The sequence below is a fragment of the Pelobates fuscus genome, chromosome 13 (genome assembly GCF_036172605.1).
Source record: "Pelobates fuscus isolate aPelFus1 chromosome 13, aPelFus1.pri, whole genome shotgun sequence".
Taxonomy (NCBI): Eukaryota; Metazoa; Chordata; class Amphibia; order Anura; family Pelobatidae; genus Pelobates; species Pelobates fuscus.
The window spans coordinates 94,843,047-94,860,645 of record NC_086329.1 but is presented as its reverse complement, the minus strand read 5'-3'; the positions used below and the strand labels follow the sequence as shown (position 1 = coordinate 94,860,645).

At 40.1% G+C, this 17,599-nt stretch overlaps 1 protein-coding gene across 1 annotated transcript in view; it reads left to right on the top strand.

Annotated features, from left to right (window-relative positions):
* Nucleotides 1-4,387, top strand: part of LOC134582960 (sodium/potassium-transporting ATPase subunit alpha-2) — an 83,139-nt gene extending 78,752 nt beyond the window's left edge. The window contains exons 21-24 of the mRNA XM_063439684.1: nt 289-419; nt 515-616; nt 2,580-2,671; nt 3,189-4,387. Coding sequence (XP_063295754.1) covers nt 289-419; nt 515-616; nt 2,580-2,671; nt 3,189-3,217 — 354 coding nt within the window. The 3' untranslated portion in view covers nt 3,218-4,387. The remainder of the gene's footprint in view (nt 1-288; nt 420-514; nt 617-2,579; nt 2,672-3,188) is intronic.
* The last annotated feature ends 13,212 nt before the right edge of the window (nt 4,388-17,599 follow it).

The window sequence follows — 17,599 nt, the reverse complement described above, 5'->3', positions numbered from 1 at the left end:
CCCCCATCTTGGCAACATATGTTTAAGTTGTACCAGTTTGTCAACAGATGTTTTGCTGCCTCCAGTTTGGCTAACGGTGGAGGAATGAGGTGTTCTAGTTTAGCAACAGTAGGGATGGAACAACAGGCCATGACTTTATTGGCATCTTTCAAGGATTCATATGAGGCTTGGCTTCTCCTCATCTGAGGCTTGGCTTCTCCACATCTTGATCCAAATAAAACTAAAGTACCCGGTCAATTATAATCTTTTGTTTCTTATCCACTGCTAACTGCTGAGCTTTCTTCATAGACCTACGAGCAACGTAAGGTGGTGGAGTTTACATGTCACACTGCATTCTTCGCCAGTATTGTGGTTGTCCAATGGGCTGATCTGATCATCTGTAAAACCAGGCGCAACTCAGTCTTCCAGCAAGGAATGAAGTAAGGGACAAAAGACAAATTGGGGTTGGGTGTGCCCTTTCACTTGGGAGGGTTTGTATATGTTTTCCCTAACTGTTCCATCTTTATTTGTCCAGGAATAAGATTTTGATCTTCGGATTGCTGGAAGAGACTGCTCTGGCTGCCTTCTTATCATACTGTCCCGGAATGGACGTAGCTCTAAGAATGTATCCACTAAAGTGAGTTAAGCGTAGGAACATTTTTTCCATGTATTGGTTCCATGTGGAAACTTGTAAGGCTTTTAAGCTTGGTCTGTAACCTAAACAAAGATTATTGGCACAAACAAGCTTGAGTTTGATGGTATAATGGAAGACTTCTCAAAAACATTATAAAAACACACCCCATGGTGCTTAGTGACATGAGACTCTGCCACAAGGTGCTTAAATGATAGTAGAATAAAAAATACCGTGGCTCAAAGAGCTTGTGACCAAGGGGTATAATAAAGAACCTTATGCCGGAGCTTGTGATTTAATATAATAGAAGAACCTGCACTAACTATCTTATAAGCAAGCAATATATTAAGAAACCACATACCAGAGGACTTACTATTTTGTTAAAGAATAAAAAAAAACATTTAAGGAAGTTACAGAGGAGAGTAAAATAATCTTTAATATTTAAAAAAAAAAAAATTCTTTAATCCAGTAATTGATACATTGCCTTGGGAAGGGTGCAATAAATATATAAAGAAAACCATGTATACTTAGACCGTAAATTTCTAAGCAGTAGATGCACATATGGCCACCAGATGGCGATAAAAACTGTACCCAGACTCAGTCTAGTCTGAGTTCATGAAATTTTCATTGGAAGTTGATCCACTCTGATGGAGTATAGTACCCTGTTTTAGCATATGTGTGCCAAATTCATGTATTTTTTATCGTTTGATGGATGCAGTGATGTGTATGAATATATTTAGCACAATAAAAAATTTTAACCGTGTCCTGCAAGTCACAGCATCTAGGTTTCCCATGGCCAGCTCAATTCATGTGCAATAGATTTAGTGTTTCTCAATGAGAAGGACAAGCAGACAAGCAGAACTTGTAATGGTCCATATAATTATATAACATTGAGGAGGATATAGAGAGGTAGTGATAGTACTTTATAGATCCCTGGTAAGATCTCACCTAGAGTATTGTGTTCAGTTCTATAGAGCAGATCTCCAGGAGGAAATAGAGAGGTAGTGATAGTACTTTATAGATCCCTGGTAAGATCTCACCTAGAGTATTGTGTTCAGTTATGTAGAGCAGATCTCCAGGAGGATATAGAGAGGTAGTGATAGCACTTTATAGATCCCTGGTAAGATCTCACCTAGAGTATTGTGTTCAGTTCTATAGAACAGATCTCCAGGAGGATATAGAGAGGTAGTGATAGTACTTTATAGATCCCTGTTAAGATCTCACCTAGAGTATTGTGTTCAGTTCTATAGAGCAGATCTCCAGGAGGATATGGAGAGGTAGTGATTGTACTTTATAGAACCCTGGTAAGATCTCACCTACAGTATTTTATTCAGTTCTATAGAGAGGTAGTGATAGTACTTTATAGATCCCTGGTAAGATCTCACCTAGAGTATTGTGTTCAGTTCTATAGAGCAGATCTCCAGGAGGATATAGAGAGGTAGTGATAGTACGTTTTAGATTCCTGGTAAGATCTCACCTAGAGTATTGTGTTCAGTTCTATAGAGCAGATCTCCAGGAGGATATAGAGAGGTAGTGATAGTAATTTATAGATCCCTGGTAAGATCTCACCTAGAGTATTGTGTTCAGTTCTATAGAGCAGATCTCCAAGAGGATAAAGAGAGGTAGTGATAGTACTATATAGATCCTGGGTAAGATCTCACCTAGAGTATTGTGTTCAGTTCTATAGAGCAGATCTCCAGGAGGATATAGGGAGGTAGTGATAGTACTTTTTAGATCCCTGGTAAGATCTCACCTAGAGTATTGTGTTCAGTTCTATAGAGCAGATCCCAGGAGGATATAGAGAGGTTGTGATAGATCCCTGGTAAGATCTCAACTAGAGTTCAAAGACAAGTTGGTAAAAAGTGGATTATCAGATTATCGTGACATGCAAAACCCTGAATAAAGGTTGTGTAACACACAGCAGACATGATATTACTCACTGAGCTCTTCTCTTTTTATATTTTCACAGAGTTACCTGGTGGTTCTGTGCCTTCCCTTACAGTCTGCTTATCTTCCTGTATGATGAAGTGCGGAAGTTTATCTTGCGTCGTGATCCAGGAGGTAAGGGAACAAGGCAGTGATATATGAAACTGAATAATTAGGTACAGAATGAGCAGAAACAGGTCAATATAGCAGCTACAGGATAGGCTAAACCCGTGAGCAGAATATAATAATGCACCCCATGTTTAAGACATGGGAGCTTTATGTTGGGTAAGTCAATTAACAAGCTAAGAACAATTTTCTGAGTGGCTAATTTACTATACATAACCCTTAGAGAGCTAGATGTTCTTCCAAATGTTTGTTTGCTGCACAGCTACCCAATAAGCGTTTTTCCTTCAGAAGATGCCACTATCGCTAGAAAAACAATTCACAGCCAAGCTTTTATTGAGGTTCAGCAATCAAGGATGGATGGATGTGAAGCTTTCAAAAGTTATATATATATTTTAGAAATTGACCACAGTTGTGTTCATAGTTTACAGGTCTTTCTTTTTAAAACCTTTCAGATTCCAGTAAGTGTAGGAGATAGGGTACCCTACTTTTGCTGTCAGCTCTCATCCTCGTGCTCTTCTCTTTTCAGGTTGGGTGGAGAAAGAATCATACTATTGAGGAGTCTGTTTCAAATGGAACACTCCAAGTTGAAGCTCTTAGGCTTTATATTCTTAGACGGAAGTTTGACTGAACGGTACAGAGAGAAGAAAACCAACTTATTAATTAAACTCAAGTTCCAATTTTCCAGCACCAGTTCCAGCTGTTCCTTTACAACGAGTTCCTCTACAAAGAGGGATAGCAGATTAACAAGAGACAATCTATATTTGATTGTAGAGCTAAGGGTGGACTTGGCCAACTTTTGAAGAAATACATTTCCCCTAATCAAGGAAGAATAACATCTTCCATAGCTGAAAAGTCTGCTACCATCGGATTTAACATCAATGAAACCAACCTTCCAAAATAACATAGTGCAGGCTGTCTTGAAAATATGAAAACACGACTTGCAATGTTTTGTAAATTCGGCTAAAAACATGCACTCTTCCAAGGTCACCTTCCTTTGTCCATTCTACGTGATATGTGTGATAAAATGTAGATTCTTATTTTTGGCTTTCCTCAAGAGCCCCCCTCAAAATACTTCACCCACCTACCCAATAGGTTTACAAATATATTTCTATAAATATGGAAATGGGATGGTCATGTTATTAAGACACTTCTAGAAACACAAGAATGGATATATATAACCCATGCACATGATTTCCCAGTGTAATTTGTAGTACAACTTCACATCACTGGGACAAGGACATCTGAGCAAACATAGACTATTCATTCATGATCTTCCACACATAACTCCAACTCCAAAATGATACTTAGTAATTCTCTGCAGAGGAGATATTTAACTTTATGGGGGGACAACGTCTGCATAAGGGATTGGTGAACTAGACCCTCATGTTCTAAACTTTTCAACTTGGGTTATTGATCCAACTAGTCTTACATTGACTGTCCCAGTGGATTTTAACTCAGTGCAAAGGACCATTTATCATTTATTCTAGCGAATAGAGTGGAATGAAATTGGGGTTTTGCATAATTTTGATGTTGCCACTGGAGTGAAGACTCTCCAAATTATCACCCCTTCTTAATACTCTCTATCATATACGTTATCTAACAATTTCAGCAATGATCATTTTAATTGAGGTCCTTGGTATAACTATTGATATCAATAATGAGCAAAACTGTTTCAAATTTATGTAATCTCATGCATGAAACCTGTGTACAAGAAAGTAAAAAAAAAAACAACATCTCAAATGCTTCTACAACTTGGATTTGTCATTATTTCTAGAGAAAAACAGATTATTGCCTTTAATGTGTTATCTTTAAATTCTTGCTCTATGTATTTCTCTCCAGAAATTGAATTGCCAGGGCACAAAAAGAGGTTTTCTTTGTGGTTTTTGTTTTAGTAGATATGCACTATGTTTTAAAGGAACACTATAGTCACCTAAATTACTTTAGCTAAATAAAGCAGTTTTAGTGTATAGATCATTCCCCTGCAATTTCACTGCTCAATTCACTGTCATTTAGGAGTTAAATCACTTTGTTTCTGTTTATGCAGCCCTAGCCACACCTCCCCTGGCTATGATTGACAGAGCCTGCATGAAAAAAAAACTGGTTTCACTTTCAAACAGATGTAATTTACCTTAAATAATTGTATCTCAATCTCTAAACTGAACTTTAATCACATACAGGAGGCTCTTGCAGGGTCTAGAAAGCTATTGACATAGCAGGGGATAAGAAAATCTTAATTAAACTGAACTTGCAATAAAGAAAGCCTAAATAGGGCTCTCTTTACAGGAAGTGTTTATGGAAGGCTGTGCAAGTCACATGCAGGGAGGTGTGACTAGGGTTCATAAACAAAGGGATTTAACTCCTAAATGGCAGAGGATTGAGCAGTGAGGCTGCAGGGGCATGATCTATACACCAAAACTGCTTCATTAAGCTAAAGTTGTTCAGGTGACTATAGTGTCCCTTTAACACTTATTCGCTAAACCCAGAATTCGAAAGCAATACGGATATTTTGGGAATTTGTCACTGTTCTGCTCGCCTTTTGGACTCAAGTCCATCAAGTTCAACTTTTAAAACACATCTTTTTAATGCTGTTGATCCAAAACAAGGCAACAAAATAAGATCTGATTTGAACTGATTACCAATTATGCCACTTGTAAACTCAACCCCTATTAAGTTCCAAGTATAAAAGGTTGTTATTTGAGGTAAAATTCAAAATTATGTTCAGATACTTGTGTAAAACGTATGAGCAAGACGTTCAATACTTTACAATTAGAATAGGGACCGGCCGATATAATTTTTCCAGAGCTGATGTCGATAACGATTATTGGTCGTCTTTCTGGCCGATTGCTGATAACAGGTACCGATAGCGGACATGCTGACAGCCATCTTACTCCTACCACTCAGTGTGATCCCAGAACATACAGTACTGTTAAGAGTTTGATTGCTGTCAGCAGTCACACTTAAATCACTCTCAGACAGCCAGAACATGCTGGGATCACTGAGATCTTAGCATGTACAGTGCTGTCAGAAATCAAACTCATATCACTCTGTCACGTCTAGCTGTTGGCTAGAGATTCCGGATTCGGAAGCCTGCATACCGTGAGAGGGAGAGGTAAGTAAACTATCGGTTATATCAGTAAATTACAAGGCTGATACCGTTTATTGGGACAATGTTGATTATTAGATCTAATAATCGGTATGTCTCTAAACTATAACAACTCCTAATTTCCAGATCTACGAAAGTCCTGATTGAGGACTTGTGTCTCTCACTCTGGGTTACGTCTTTGGTGACTCCTCTATGTGTAACCCCTAAAAGCGCAGGGTGAGTGCATCACTAAACACACCTGTAAGTCGCTAGAAACTGAGCACCATGTATGATTGTCCGTGCAGCACACTGAGCATGATTAGATCGCTAATTGGCTATGGCCGCGCCTGCAAAGAACATATGTGAACAGCCCTGACAAACCACTGTTGCTAGTAACTCCACTGAAACATCCCACAAAGCTGAGAAGATCATCACCGGAACAAGGGTCTAAAATCAGGACTGTCCCGCTGTGTTTGGGACTGTAGGGAGACATGTAAAAGGCATTAGGGTCTCTTACTATTCTCACTATTATTATTTTATTATTATATTTTAACTTTTACATGCAAATGCTGGTAACTTCTGGTCACCTCTCCACATTTATCTGCGTTATCTAATTGCCCAAATAACGAGAAATCGGGAGGTCAAGCTAAAAAGAACAAATACCCAGTGATCTAGTGATGATCGTCAGCACCAATGTGTCTGCCATTACCACTCCTAGCAGGTTAATCATCCTCAAAGCAATGCGGAGCTTATAACGGATGAGATGTGTCTGGGACAGTTTCTGTCTGCGGATATGTTTCAGGAGAAGAGGATCTTACATGCATTTCTTGGTAAGAAGCTTACCGTACATACATTTTTAAGAATGTGTCAGTAAAAAGAATACAATATACTTAGATCTTTCTTTTCTCCTCCATACACCAACAGCCTTTGCTCATTTCAAAAGAAACCAACATGGTCACTTACATGCTACAAACACAGAGGCCATCTTATGTTTTACATGAACATAAACACTGTAAGTGGGTCAAAAGTGTCAAAAGTGTGTTACATTATAATATAGGCTGAAAAAAACTAATTCCATCAACTTCAGGCTTTCATACATATTGGTTTATGTTCAAAATGCAAAAATCCAATTTCCATCAGGCCGCAAGCGGCCAAAGTCCATCAGGCCCTCCACTACCCCCAAAAAGGGAGGAAACTCGGGCTCCAGAAGCTGCAAAGTTCGTGGCACAGATATGCAGGCCCATGCAACAGCCTGGGGCTGGAGGGATGCCACCACACTGTCCACTGCTCCAGTGGCCTCCAATACCTCACTACCAAACACTAGCTGCTTCCATAGAGACGGCATCGGGTGATAGAGACTCACTACACAAAGCCTCCAGAAGGTCAGCGCCGGGCCCACCATCCATCAGCTTAATCTGACATACTGCATGACCAGGACTGACATCCATGGAGAGCAGAGGGAAAAAACACATGCAGCCCCGGACCACGGTGGCTTTCAAGCATACTGTAAAGTTATCTGTTAGACAACTGTTATATTTTTACTTTCATCATTTCTAAGCATGTAATCTACATATCGTACCATAAGCTCAAGCAGAACAACCGAAGTCACATGAACATGGTCAGTCTAGCTTAGCATGTTAACCATGAGCCGCTACATGTCAGTAAATATAACATACTAAATTTCATACTGCATGATGTTAACCTTATGACATAACTTATAAAACCTGCTCTCGACTAGATAGGCAATGTTTAATTGATATTAGCACTGTCAGCACCAATATATGTCTATCTCCAGCCCGACGATCTTACTGTGACTTACTATAATAGACAAGCTGAGCTAGCCTGTACTAAGCTTATTTAATGCCTACCAAACGACGTCTCACATCCTGCCTACTTTAAAAAATACTGTATAACATGTTCACATATCACAGTTACCCTAGCTTGGTCAATCAGGCACCGTTATACCTTACTTACTCCACCTGCTTAGACGACACACCTGCTTAGATATGCCTGTTTTACATAGAGAGCAATACGTGTGATTTAAACAAGCTTAATTCTTTATTTTCCTTTCTTTGCTCTTAATTAAAAAGTGTGCACATACTCCTGAACACCCAACTGTTATAAGTGTTGAAACTCAACGTGGGGAATGCCGTTGGGGCACCACACGCATGCTGTTATATATCTTTGCACTGCAAAAAAAAAAAAAAGTGCGATGTTTACATTGCAGCTCTCAGTCTGCCTACAGTGGAAGACCTCCAGCATGAGGACCTCAAGCATCAGATTTTTCCCCAAAAGAAAGCACTGATTCAATGATTACCTATGGGTAAGCCTAATGCGCGCATGGCATTTGTTGTGCATGCGCATTAGACCCCGCTCGTCGCGGGGTGATGGAGGGGATGGAGCTTTGCCACAGTGCCGAGGGACATCGGCACCAGGAAAAGGTAAACAAATAAAGGGTTTTAACCCTTTATTTACCGGGACAGAGGGGGAAGGCAGGGGGAGCAGTAGTGCCAGGAATACAGCTATGTATTACTGGCACTATAGTATCCCATTAATGTAACTTAATGACCTGATTGGGCTGTTTTGCAAAAGCTTGCTATACATGGATAACTAAAGCTGATTTTGTCAACACCTACGTATGAATATGCCATATGTCAAATTACCAGTAAATGTAATTAAGCCAAGACTCTTTCTTTTCTATCACTAGACTGTCAACAAAAGTATAAGGTCAATCCAATCTAAAGAATATAGCAGACTAGATATATTATATTAAAACTGGTATCCAGTTTCCTTCAACCGTCCCAGTTATATGTTTTCGTATTACGCAAATTGAACATCATAAAAATAGACAGTTATTATTTTTCCACATTCTCACTTTAGCAGAGTGGCCACTTAGGCTTGATGTCTAAGGGCTATTTTGCCCATTCATTTTCTCCACGCCTTCGATATTAGCATTAAAAGGGAAAAATCCAAAGTACAGTATGCTTGTGAATGTGCAGACAAAAGTCTCAAAATGAATAAATACACTTTCATATCGAATGAAAGGGGTCACTCCTGTGATTACACTGAGGCATAGACAATTAATCATTTTAATTTACTGCATTGCAATGGTCAAGGATTAGAGAGGTAAAAGTCCAATTACAACTCAACCAATACAGTTTAGAATGTTAACCACTGCAAAGCTGGTGGAAAAAGGACAGTATTTATAACACCCGTAAGAATTATCACGCACCAAATAGCTAACAACTTCCAAGTTCGTTTAAGGAGTCTGGGCTCTCCTTTTTTGCATATTTTAAGGGTGTATAAGATATACCAGTACTTGATTTGAAATCAAATGTTACAGAGCGACCATATGAATCTTAAGACCTGTGCATGTTCTATTAATATACGCAGTAACCTGGCATCGGTCGTTGAAACAAGGTATGAAGGGTTTTGGCTGCGGATAAAGTGTGCTTCATACCAAGCGAGTATCATTACACCGTCCGTATATGCCAATTCCTACTATCTCTGTAGAATTGTGACCTTTCATGACCCCCGGTCAAACTAAAGGGAAATTTCCATCTTCAGACTGTTAATGATTTTCTTTTTGTTTTTGGCAGGACAAAGACTAGAGCGTTAGCAGATATATTTTGCTTTAAATTCTTTCAGGCGCCTGCGTTTTACCATTGAAGATTATTTAAATAAAGTGGGTGCCGAAGACGAAATTACATTTTAAAACCCTATTTGGATTTGAAATTAAAACACTGGTCACTGCAGACATTTGGAAAGGTGAGTGCAGGTTTGTTTTCAGGAAAAGTCTCACTATTTACTGGTAAGCAAGTTGCACACAGTGAATTTAGCCAAAGATGCACTGACGCCAATACTCGGTAGTACTGTGCGACTGTAGGTAAAGTGATACAAATAAGAATAGACTCTGCAAAAATGCCCACACTACATCAATGAAGACACAGCGAGCTATGCCATTCTAAGTATGTGAAGGCTCCAAGGCTGAATTCTATGGCAATCACGCAGGCCTACAATGCCTACTAGACGTTGTTAACTTTGACTTGCCAAAAGTCTTGAAATAGGTGCCACTTCCATATTGTTAATGCCAAATAAATGTGGTTTTCTGTACGGCCCACTTAACACTGCCACAAAAACAGAAAGTGGGGTGGTAATAGTGTAACTTATTAATTCACAGTACAAGGTAATAACTGCAGGCCCTATTTCACTCTGAATTATCGTAGAAAACGTGCCTTGATTACAGATGTTATGCTGTTGGTTTTTAAAAATTGAGAATTTGTAGACCATCAATGAAAACAACAAATTAAAGTTGGTTTAACTGTATCTAGTGTTCCTCAAAAATTACCCATTTCAGAACTACTGGGTGTCATGTTACCTATGGTGTCTACCTCAGAGGAGGCTAGACACCTAGACGTCCGTCCTCAAAAGGGGGCTGGCACGCCCGATCTCCTCAGTCTCCCCGGCCGTTTACACTCCAGCCGCGATAGCTCCACCTCCTTTTATGACGCGGCGCTCATTAGCCGACGTCATGACGTCAATCACGTCCCGACCCACCAGAAACCACGAATCAGGACTTGTTGGGGGCAAGGCCAACAATTAAAGAGCCAAGGTATAAAAGAGTGTTATTTGTAATGATTCATTGCCCTGTCATGGTTCTAGCTAGTATGGTCACTCAGTGCTCTTATTTCTATTGTCTTTTGGTTTTTGATTCGGCTTTGTATTTTCGACCCTGCTTACCTCTCTTATCCTTTTGACTCGGCTTGTCTCTCGCTTACCTGCTCTCTCGTTCCCTCGACCTCGGCTTGTCTCTGACCATTCTTTGCCTACTCCTTACGTTAGTCCGCCCATTCTAAGGTCCGGTATACGTACCTATCTCCTGTTTGCATTCTGCGTGTTGGATCCCTGTCACGATCCTGACACTGGGCCCCACTTGGCACTATGGTATGTGCATTTCCCATAAAGCATTTTCTCACTTTACGGATGCAAAATTCATTTTATGAGATGCAGACACCCAGCATCTGGTGACTTTTTGAGCATCTCAATTTACTAATCCAGGCTAAAGCCACCAAAATACTGCTTGCCTTGGGCGCAAAATTCTTATTTTCTAATGTAAAAAGCCAACAATAAAATGTGTAAAAGATCTCTCTAAGTGAAATGAGTAAACATTGTAATGATCTTTTTCAAAATATTGTACTGTCATGGAGATGGTGAGCCTGGCACGATGGTACATGTAAATGATGTAACAGGTGGTCTGTTGGGGTACTCACCACTGTAAGGTTCCACCACTCGACGCGACATAGTACAACATTCAACGCTTCACCCAACATCACAAAAGTGACACAGCATGCCATACTTGTGTCATGTGAAGGAAGTAAAGTTGGTGAATTATAGACATATACATATAAGGTGGCCTCTGTGTTTGTAAAATTCAATAATCTGCAAGCTGCGATAAATTAACAATAGAGTTGAATATGTTAGACCAAAATTAATGTGTTGGAGAAAATACAGCTCTGGAAAAAAATTAGAGATCACTGAAAAAATAGATAAATGAATAGATAAATAGATAAATAGACTATTTGAGTGTAATAAACATTTTTGTTTTATTCTATTTTATTGACAATATTTTTTGTAAGAAGAATAAGCGGAGTACACAAAACACAAACTATATAAATATAAAGTGACATCCAGAGGCATAAGAGGTTCAATTAAAAGATATGGGAACCTTATGTAAAGTATAAAACCAGAAGATAGAGATAACATCAAATCCAAGTTTCGTGGTCATTTCAAACTTTGAGCAAAAAAAAATCAACCATCTAGGATTACGTATTAAGTAAGTTTACCATCCACCCCCACCTACTCTAAGTTATTAAATCCACTACAGTAATGAATATGTATGCAAAAGAAAATAGGTTGAGTAATTACCAGGTTCTCACACTAAAAACGGGTCACCGGTAGCGTAAATTGGTGACTACAGAATATTGGTCAGCGCATGCTCATCATATTATAGTTAAACCCCGGCCCACGAGGTGTCCAACTCATTCCTCTCCCAGCGTTATGTCTGAGTCCCAACTGCAAATACTTCATCATCTAACTATGTGTTCCGGTCATAACGTATTAGGGAAAGATAAGTAAAGCAAGAAGACAGACCCCTAAGGCTAGAGGGTGAAGGAAGAGAAGGAAGGGGAGAAAGAGAAGAGAGAGAGAAAAAAAAGGGAGTGAAAGGAATGGAGAGGATTTCTGCTCTGCATCTAGTTTCTCAGTCCCTGTTCCTCCCAGCCGCCACACCCTCGGCTCCCATTCAAGGGGCTGTCCCTGGTGAACTCTAAACATTTTCTGGTCTTGATCTTCAGCTACTGGGCTTCGTCTTGAGATGTAACCCCTCCATGTTGTCCATAAAAGGGCACAGCGCTCGGACATCCCATGTATCGATGCTGTGAGTGCTTCCATCGTTGTAGATCTTCTTGACTTTATCCATCTATTGTTTAATGGAGGGGGTTTCCTTTGGTCACCATCTAGCGGGTATTAAGGATTTAGCTGCATTTAGTAGGTGCCTCATGAGAGATTTCTTATATGTGGAAAGTGGCAATTCTGTATGATGTAAACGCATCAGTAAGGGCTGCAGTGGCAGATCCAGTTTTTCTGTGATCAGACTGTGGATCCTAGTCCAGAACGGTGTTATCTTAGGACTAGAGCCACCAAAAATGGAGGTCCCCGCCTTCTTCAGCCTTGCATCTTCAGTATGTTGCAGGTGTAGTTAGGTATATGCAGTATAGTCTCACAGATGTCCTGTACAAGCAGGTGAGTAGTTTATAGTTAAGCGCTTGCAATTTGGAGCAAAGCATACCTTCATGAGTAAGTATATGGAGCTTTTCCCATTGGCGCTCTGTAAGAGTTAGTACAGTATGCTGTTCCCATCCGCCATGTACTTGGGAAGGGCCCTTGGAGTCTTTGTCAGTAGCGTAGTGTAAAGACTTGAGATCCCCTTGATTAGGTGTTCCCGATAAGTACAGAGTGTCTCAAACTGAGTGAACTCCTTGTGTACAAAATGCTTACCTGGTAAAGAAGTGTAATAATGTTGAATCTGGTAGTTCCTATATTTGTGCAGGCCTGTCACATTCTCATTCTCTCTGCGTGAGCAAGTCAGCCAGGGGTTTCAGCTTACCATTGGAGTACCATTGCTGAAGATATACCCAATCAGAGCTTCCAAGGCCTTCCAGGTCTTAAGGCGTTGGACCACCCACCACCTCTGGGTGTTAATGGCGCTGGGTTATTGTTTTATTCTATAAACTACAAACAACATTTCTCTCAAATTACATATAAAAATATTGCCATTTTGATCATTTATTAGCAGAAAATTGCAACTGGTCAAAATGACAAAAATTCAAGCACGTCGGTTTTGTTGGATGGCTTGTGACCATCCACCTTCCTCTTGATCACATTTCAGAGGTTTTCAGTGGGGTTGAGATCTGGAGATTGGGATGGCCATGACAGGGTATTGATCTGGTAGTACTCCATCCACACTGATTAACCTGGCTGTGTGGCATAGAACATTGTCCTGCTGGAAACAAACAATACTCAGAGTTTGGTAACATTGTCAGAGCAGAAGGAAGCACGTTTTCTTTCAAGATAACCTTGTATATGGAATATATGAGTGCTGAAATGGAACCCCAGATCATCACAGATTCTACAGCGAATTTCACAGTCGGTGCTGAAGTGCTTTCTCTTAGCTATCCATGACTTCAGCCCTGCCCCATGGAACCTGTTTTGAAGCGACCACACAGTGCACTGCACCCTAACAGCCATTTGCCATTTTTTGTAGGTCACTTTATGTCTTTCTATGGATGTTGAGTGACATTCGAATGAGTTGGAAGTAATTCCAGTCAGTGGACAGTTGTTTTGCCCTCTGCTGGACTGTAGCTTAGTTGTCACTAATATCTGCTGCTTGACCTTGTTCCTATGAGCTGTCGCCTTTAACCCCTTAAGGACCAAGCTTCGGGAATTAAAGGGAATCTTGACATGTCACACATGTCATGTGTCCTTAAGGGGTTAAAATGTCAAGGATGGAAGAAACCTGGCACTCACTGTATCCCTGTGGCAGTAGATCCAGTATCTAACCCTTCTTTTCCTCACTGAAAAGCTTTCTTTCCAACTCTTTTGGCATGGTCAATAGTTACTTTTTGATTCCAATTAATTTTGAGGTACTCTGTTTTTGCCATCCAGCGGGTCCTATTGCAAGAGAATAGTGCTGACTACTGCAGTGGTTTTTATAATTTTCCTCATTACATAGGATTTGGTTCAGGTGATCTCCTAATCAGTACCTCGTTAAGTAGAGTAAGGTGGTCCTGTTTTGAAATTCAACAGACACTGGAAAGAAATGGCTGCCATTTTTGTAGACATACTGATTTAAGAAAAAAATTGGAGTGGTCTCTTAATATTTTTCCAGAACTATATTTCTAATGTAATGAAGACTGTGGTTCTGAGTTTAGTGAATACAACTCTATATTACAATCGAGCCAAAAGCCATAGCACCCTACATTTCAAATGGTCAATCCCAGTAAGATTTGAATCCTAGACGGTGACACTTGGGCAAGAAACGTCAAAGCAGTTGGACTGATCTATCATGTACGGACATACTTACGGAGTTCATTTGGAGAGCTGTCCTAGGTGACCCCATATTTGATCCAGGAAGTATTGGCAGAAAATAATTATAGGAGGACTGCTGATATAAAAAAGGCTGGAATCTTTATCCCCATCTCTGTGCATCATGCAGTCTTTCACCCTTGTTTAATTAGGTAATGTGCGCAATGAGCCATAGTTAGTGGATACATCAAATTAAGACAAGGAGGAAAAACAACTCAGAACTTCACAGACATTTTTTTTGCATGGTTCACAGAACCAGTGGGCTCTTCTAAGACTTCATTTTAATTCTTTTACAGGCAGATCATGCCTTCTTTTTTTTTTTGGTTTTTTTCTTAATCAGCCCTCAGCGTTAATCGCGGTAAGAGGATACAACTTCGAGTTTTAAAAATAAAGCCTCTGGGCTCAGCAGAAAGAGTTGAAATTCTGTCAGGAGCTGTCAGGCCGAAAACATCTCGCACTTTTTAAAATAACAGCAGCTGTTAGGCCAAAACTGCATGTATGATCATAATTATACTGTAATAGAGTGTGGGGGGTGATGGATCGGGCTCTAAGAGGTGCCTGGAGACCGCGCTTACATTGCGCTTTCAAAGATTCAACAATGTGTGTATAGAGACAGATTCTTCTGCCAGTCCTGGGATGCACGGAATTCCGCTAGCTGACAGATTTTATTAAAGAGGAATAAAACGCATCCCTTATGGAGAATACTTACTTTGGTCGGATAGGAAAGGGTTAATTGAAGGAGAAAGGAAATGAACACGATTGGTTAAAAAAAACAAAAACCTTTGGTAGATGAGTACAGAAAGCAAAATTGGAGATATTAAGTTTTGGAGTGCAGTGTCTTCGACCTTTGATTTAGCAAATCAGTATATTATGTTAGTTTTTATTTTACACGTCTTCTGGATTTATGCAGTTTTAGAGATTTTAGAAATAAGACCTGTCAGTATCTTCAAATGAAAAACCTAAAATTTCTGAGGAGCAGTTTGATTCTACCATGCTCTGGGGTAATCTGTATCCCAGGCCTCCCAACCGTTCCGATTTTTTCAGGACAGTCCTGTCCCACCGTCCAAACTAAGGCCTCAATTTAATATTGTTGGATACGTTTTTTTAAATGATGTAATATTGATACGCTTGCGCTATGCTTTTTGGGGACATTCCCTGGTGTCCCCAAAAGCAGGACACCAGGGAATTGTCCCCAATAAGCATAGTGCTGTATTAATACAGCATCAATCATATACTGTAGGCAAATTTTCCCATCACCCCCAAAAAAAGGGATAAACAGACCATAAAATTTAATAATCTTAGTTCTTACATTTAACAGAACACTCAAAGCACCATAAATACCACAGTGTGCGGTAGTAGTTATGTTACCACGAGTGCCCTGGCATCTCTCCTCTGTAAGGAATCAAAATATTTTAGAACAGGTTAACTTTTTACCTGGGGTCCATTCCATGTCCCCACTGCATCAGCTAGAGAACTGAACCTCCAAAGTCAGCGTTTGGCCAAAGAGCTCAGCCTTGCACTGTAGTGAAGACAGGGAGCAAACCCCAAGTAAGAAGTCAAACCACTCTAAAACATTTTGACTCTGTACAATGGGGGGAAGGGGGAGGGGGAAACACCAGGACACTCCCGACACCATAAACACTACAGCACGCTGTAGTTGTTTTGGTGCTTGGAGTGTTTAATTAAAACCAAATAGTCAACTCATCTATTGTTGAGTATTAAAGACCATATTGTTATCATATAGTTAAATAGTTAGCCAAGTATCACACTATTACACGCTGTTTCAACCTTGTGGAACTATTTTTGTCATAACTGGTCGTGGACTTCTGGTCCATGTTACTTCTGGTCTTGCATTATTCAAAATGGCAGGAAATTGTGTGAGGTTTTGGGGACGTCAGTCCGTACATCGACCATGCACTTTACAAAGAATGTTTAGCTGGCCAGAAAAATTCCATGTCTTTTACTGAATAAAGCGAGCCAGACGTACTAGATACAAATTAAAATTAAATTAGATTCACAACATGGGGAGCTTGGGCTGAACCAGCAGAGAAGGTTTTTTTTCCCCAGCAGTCAGCCATTTTTAAACTGTCCTCATAACCAGGAAACAGAACGATAAAGCTGTGTTACTTCGTCTGTTCACTCACATTCTGCCATGATCTCAGAGTCTGGCTAGAACACTGATGCAATACTGCTAATGTGAATATAATGCTTTCTTATATATATATATTTGTGTTAGGTGCTTATGATAGTACAGTGTGAAATACCATAAATAAATGTAGGATAATAAAAAGAGCAAGTCGGTTGTGGTGTGCCGGAACCGACGATGAGGTAGGCCTGAGAATGAAGAGGGCCTACCCAGGAAAAGAAAGATAGAAAGAAATAAATGTTAAAATGTGATGTGGTGGGAGGGTCATTCAACGCTGACCTCGAACGGTAAGGAGCAAGGTAAGGGCCTTAAGTAGGCTAGGGGTAGCAAACCAGCACCTCCCACAAATCCAGGCAAAATTGCCTTAATACTTGTGTTAGGTGCTTATGATAGTACAGTGTGAAATACCATAAATAAATGTAGGATAATAAAAAGAGCAAGTCGGTTGTGGTGTGCCGGAACCGACGATGAGGTAGGCCTGAGAAAGAAGAGGGCAAAAATTAAGTAATCAAATGTATTACAGACAACCAATACAGATACATTTATCAACCAGACATGTTTTTGAAAGCATCCCTTAATTCTTGTACTGGGTTCGGTATGTACCGTGAGTAAGCGGATGACTTTCAGCGCCCCAGTGTTTTGATAACATGAGTTGGTATGTTGACACTGGAGGCTGTGGATGCGGCTCCTATACGAAAGGAGTGCCCTGAGTAGTTGGCTGTGTTGAGGCCCAGTTCTGTGAGCAAGGACCTGACGTAGGTCATGAAGGTTGTAGTGGTGAGTACTGAACCTTGTAGCTGTAGTAATGGTTGTGAGGGCAGTTTGTTATGATGCTGTATGTATGCATCAAGAACCCTGACGGGACACCATCTGTTGTGCGTGGGATAGTACGGAATGTTTACGGGTATGTGCTGACTGGTTTTGGAGTGAGGTAAAGTCAGGATGTAATGATCCATATGTTTTGTCAAGTGGGAATAGAGGAGGAAAGGAGTAGTTTGGGTCGTGGTGGTTGTAGTGAATTCTCTAGGTCTTAGAAATCCATAGAAAGCTATGTATATTGCTGTTT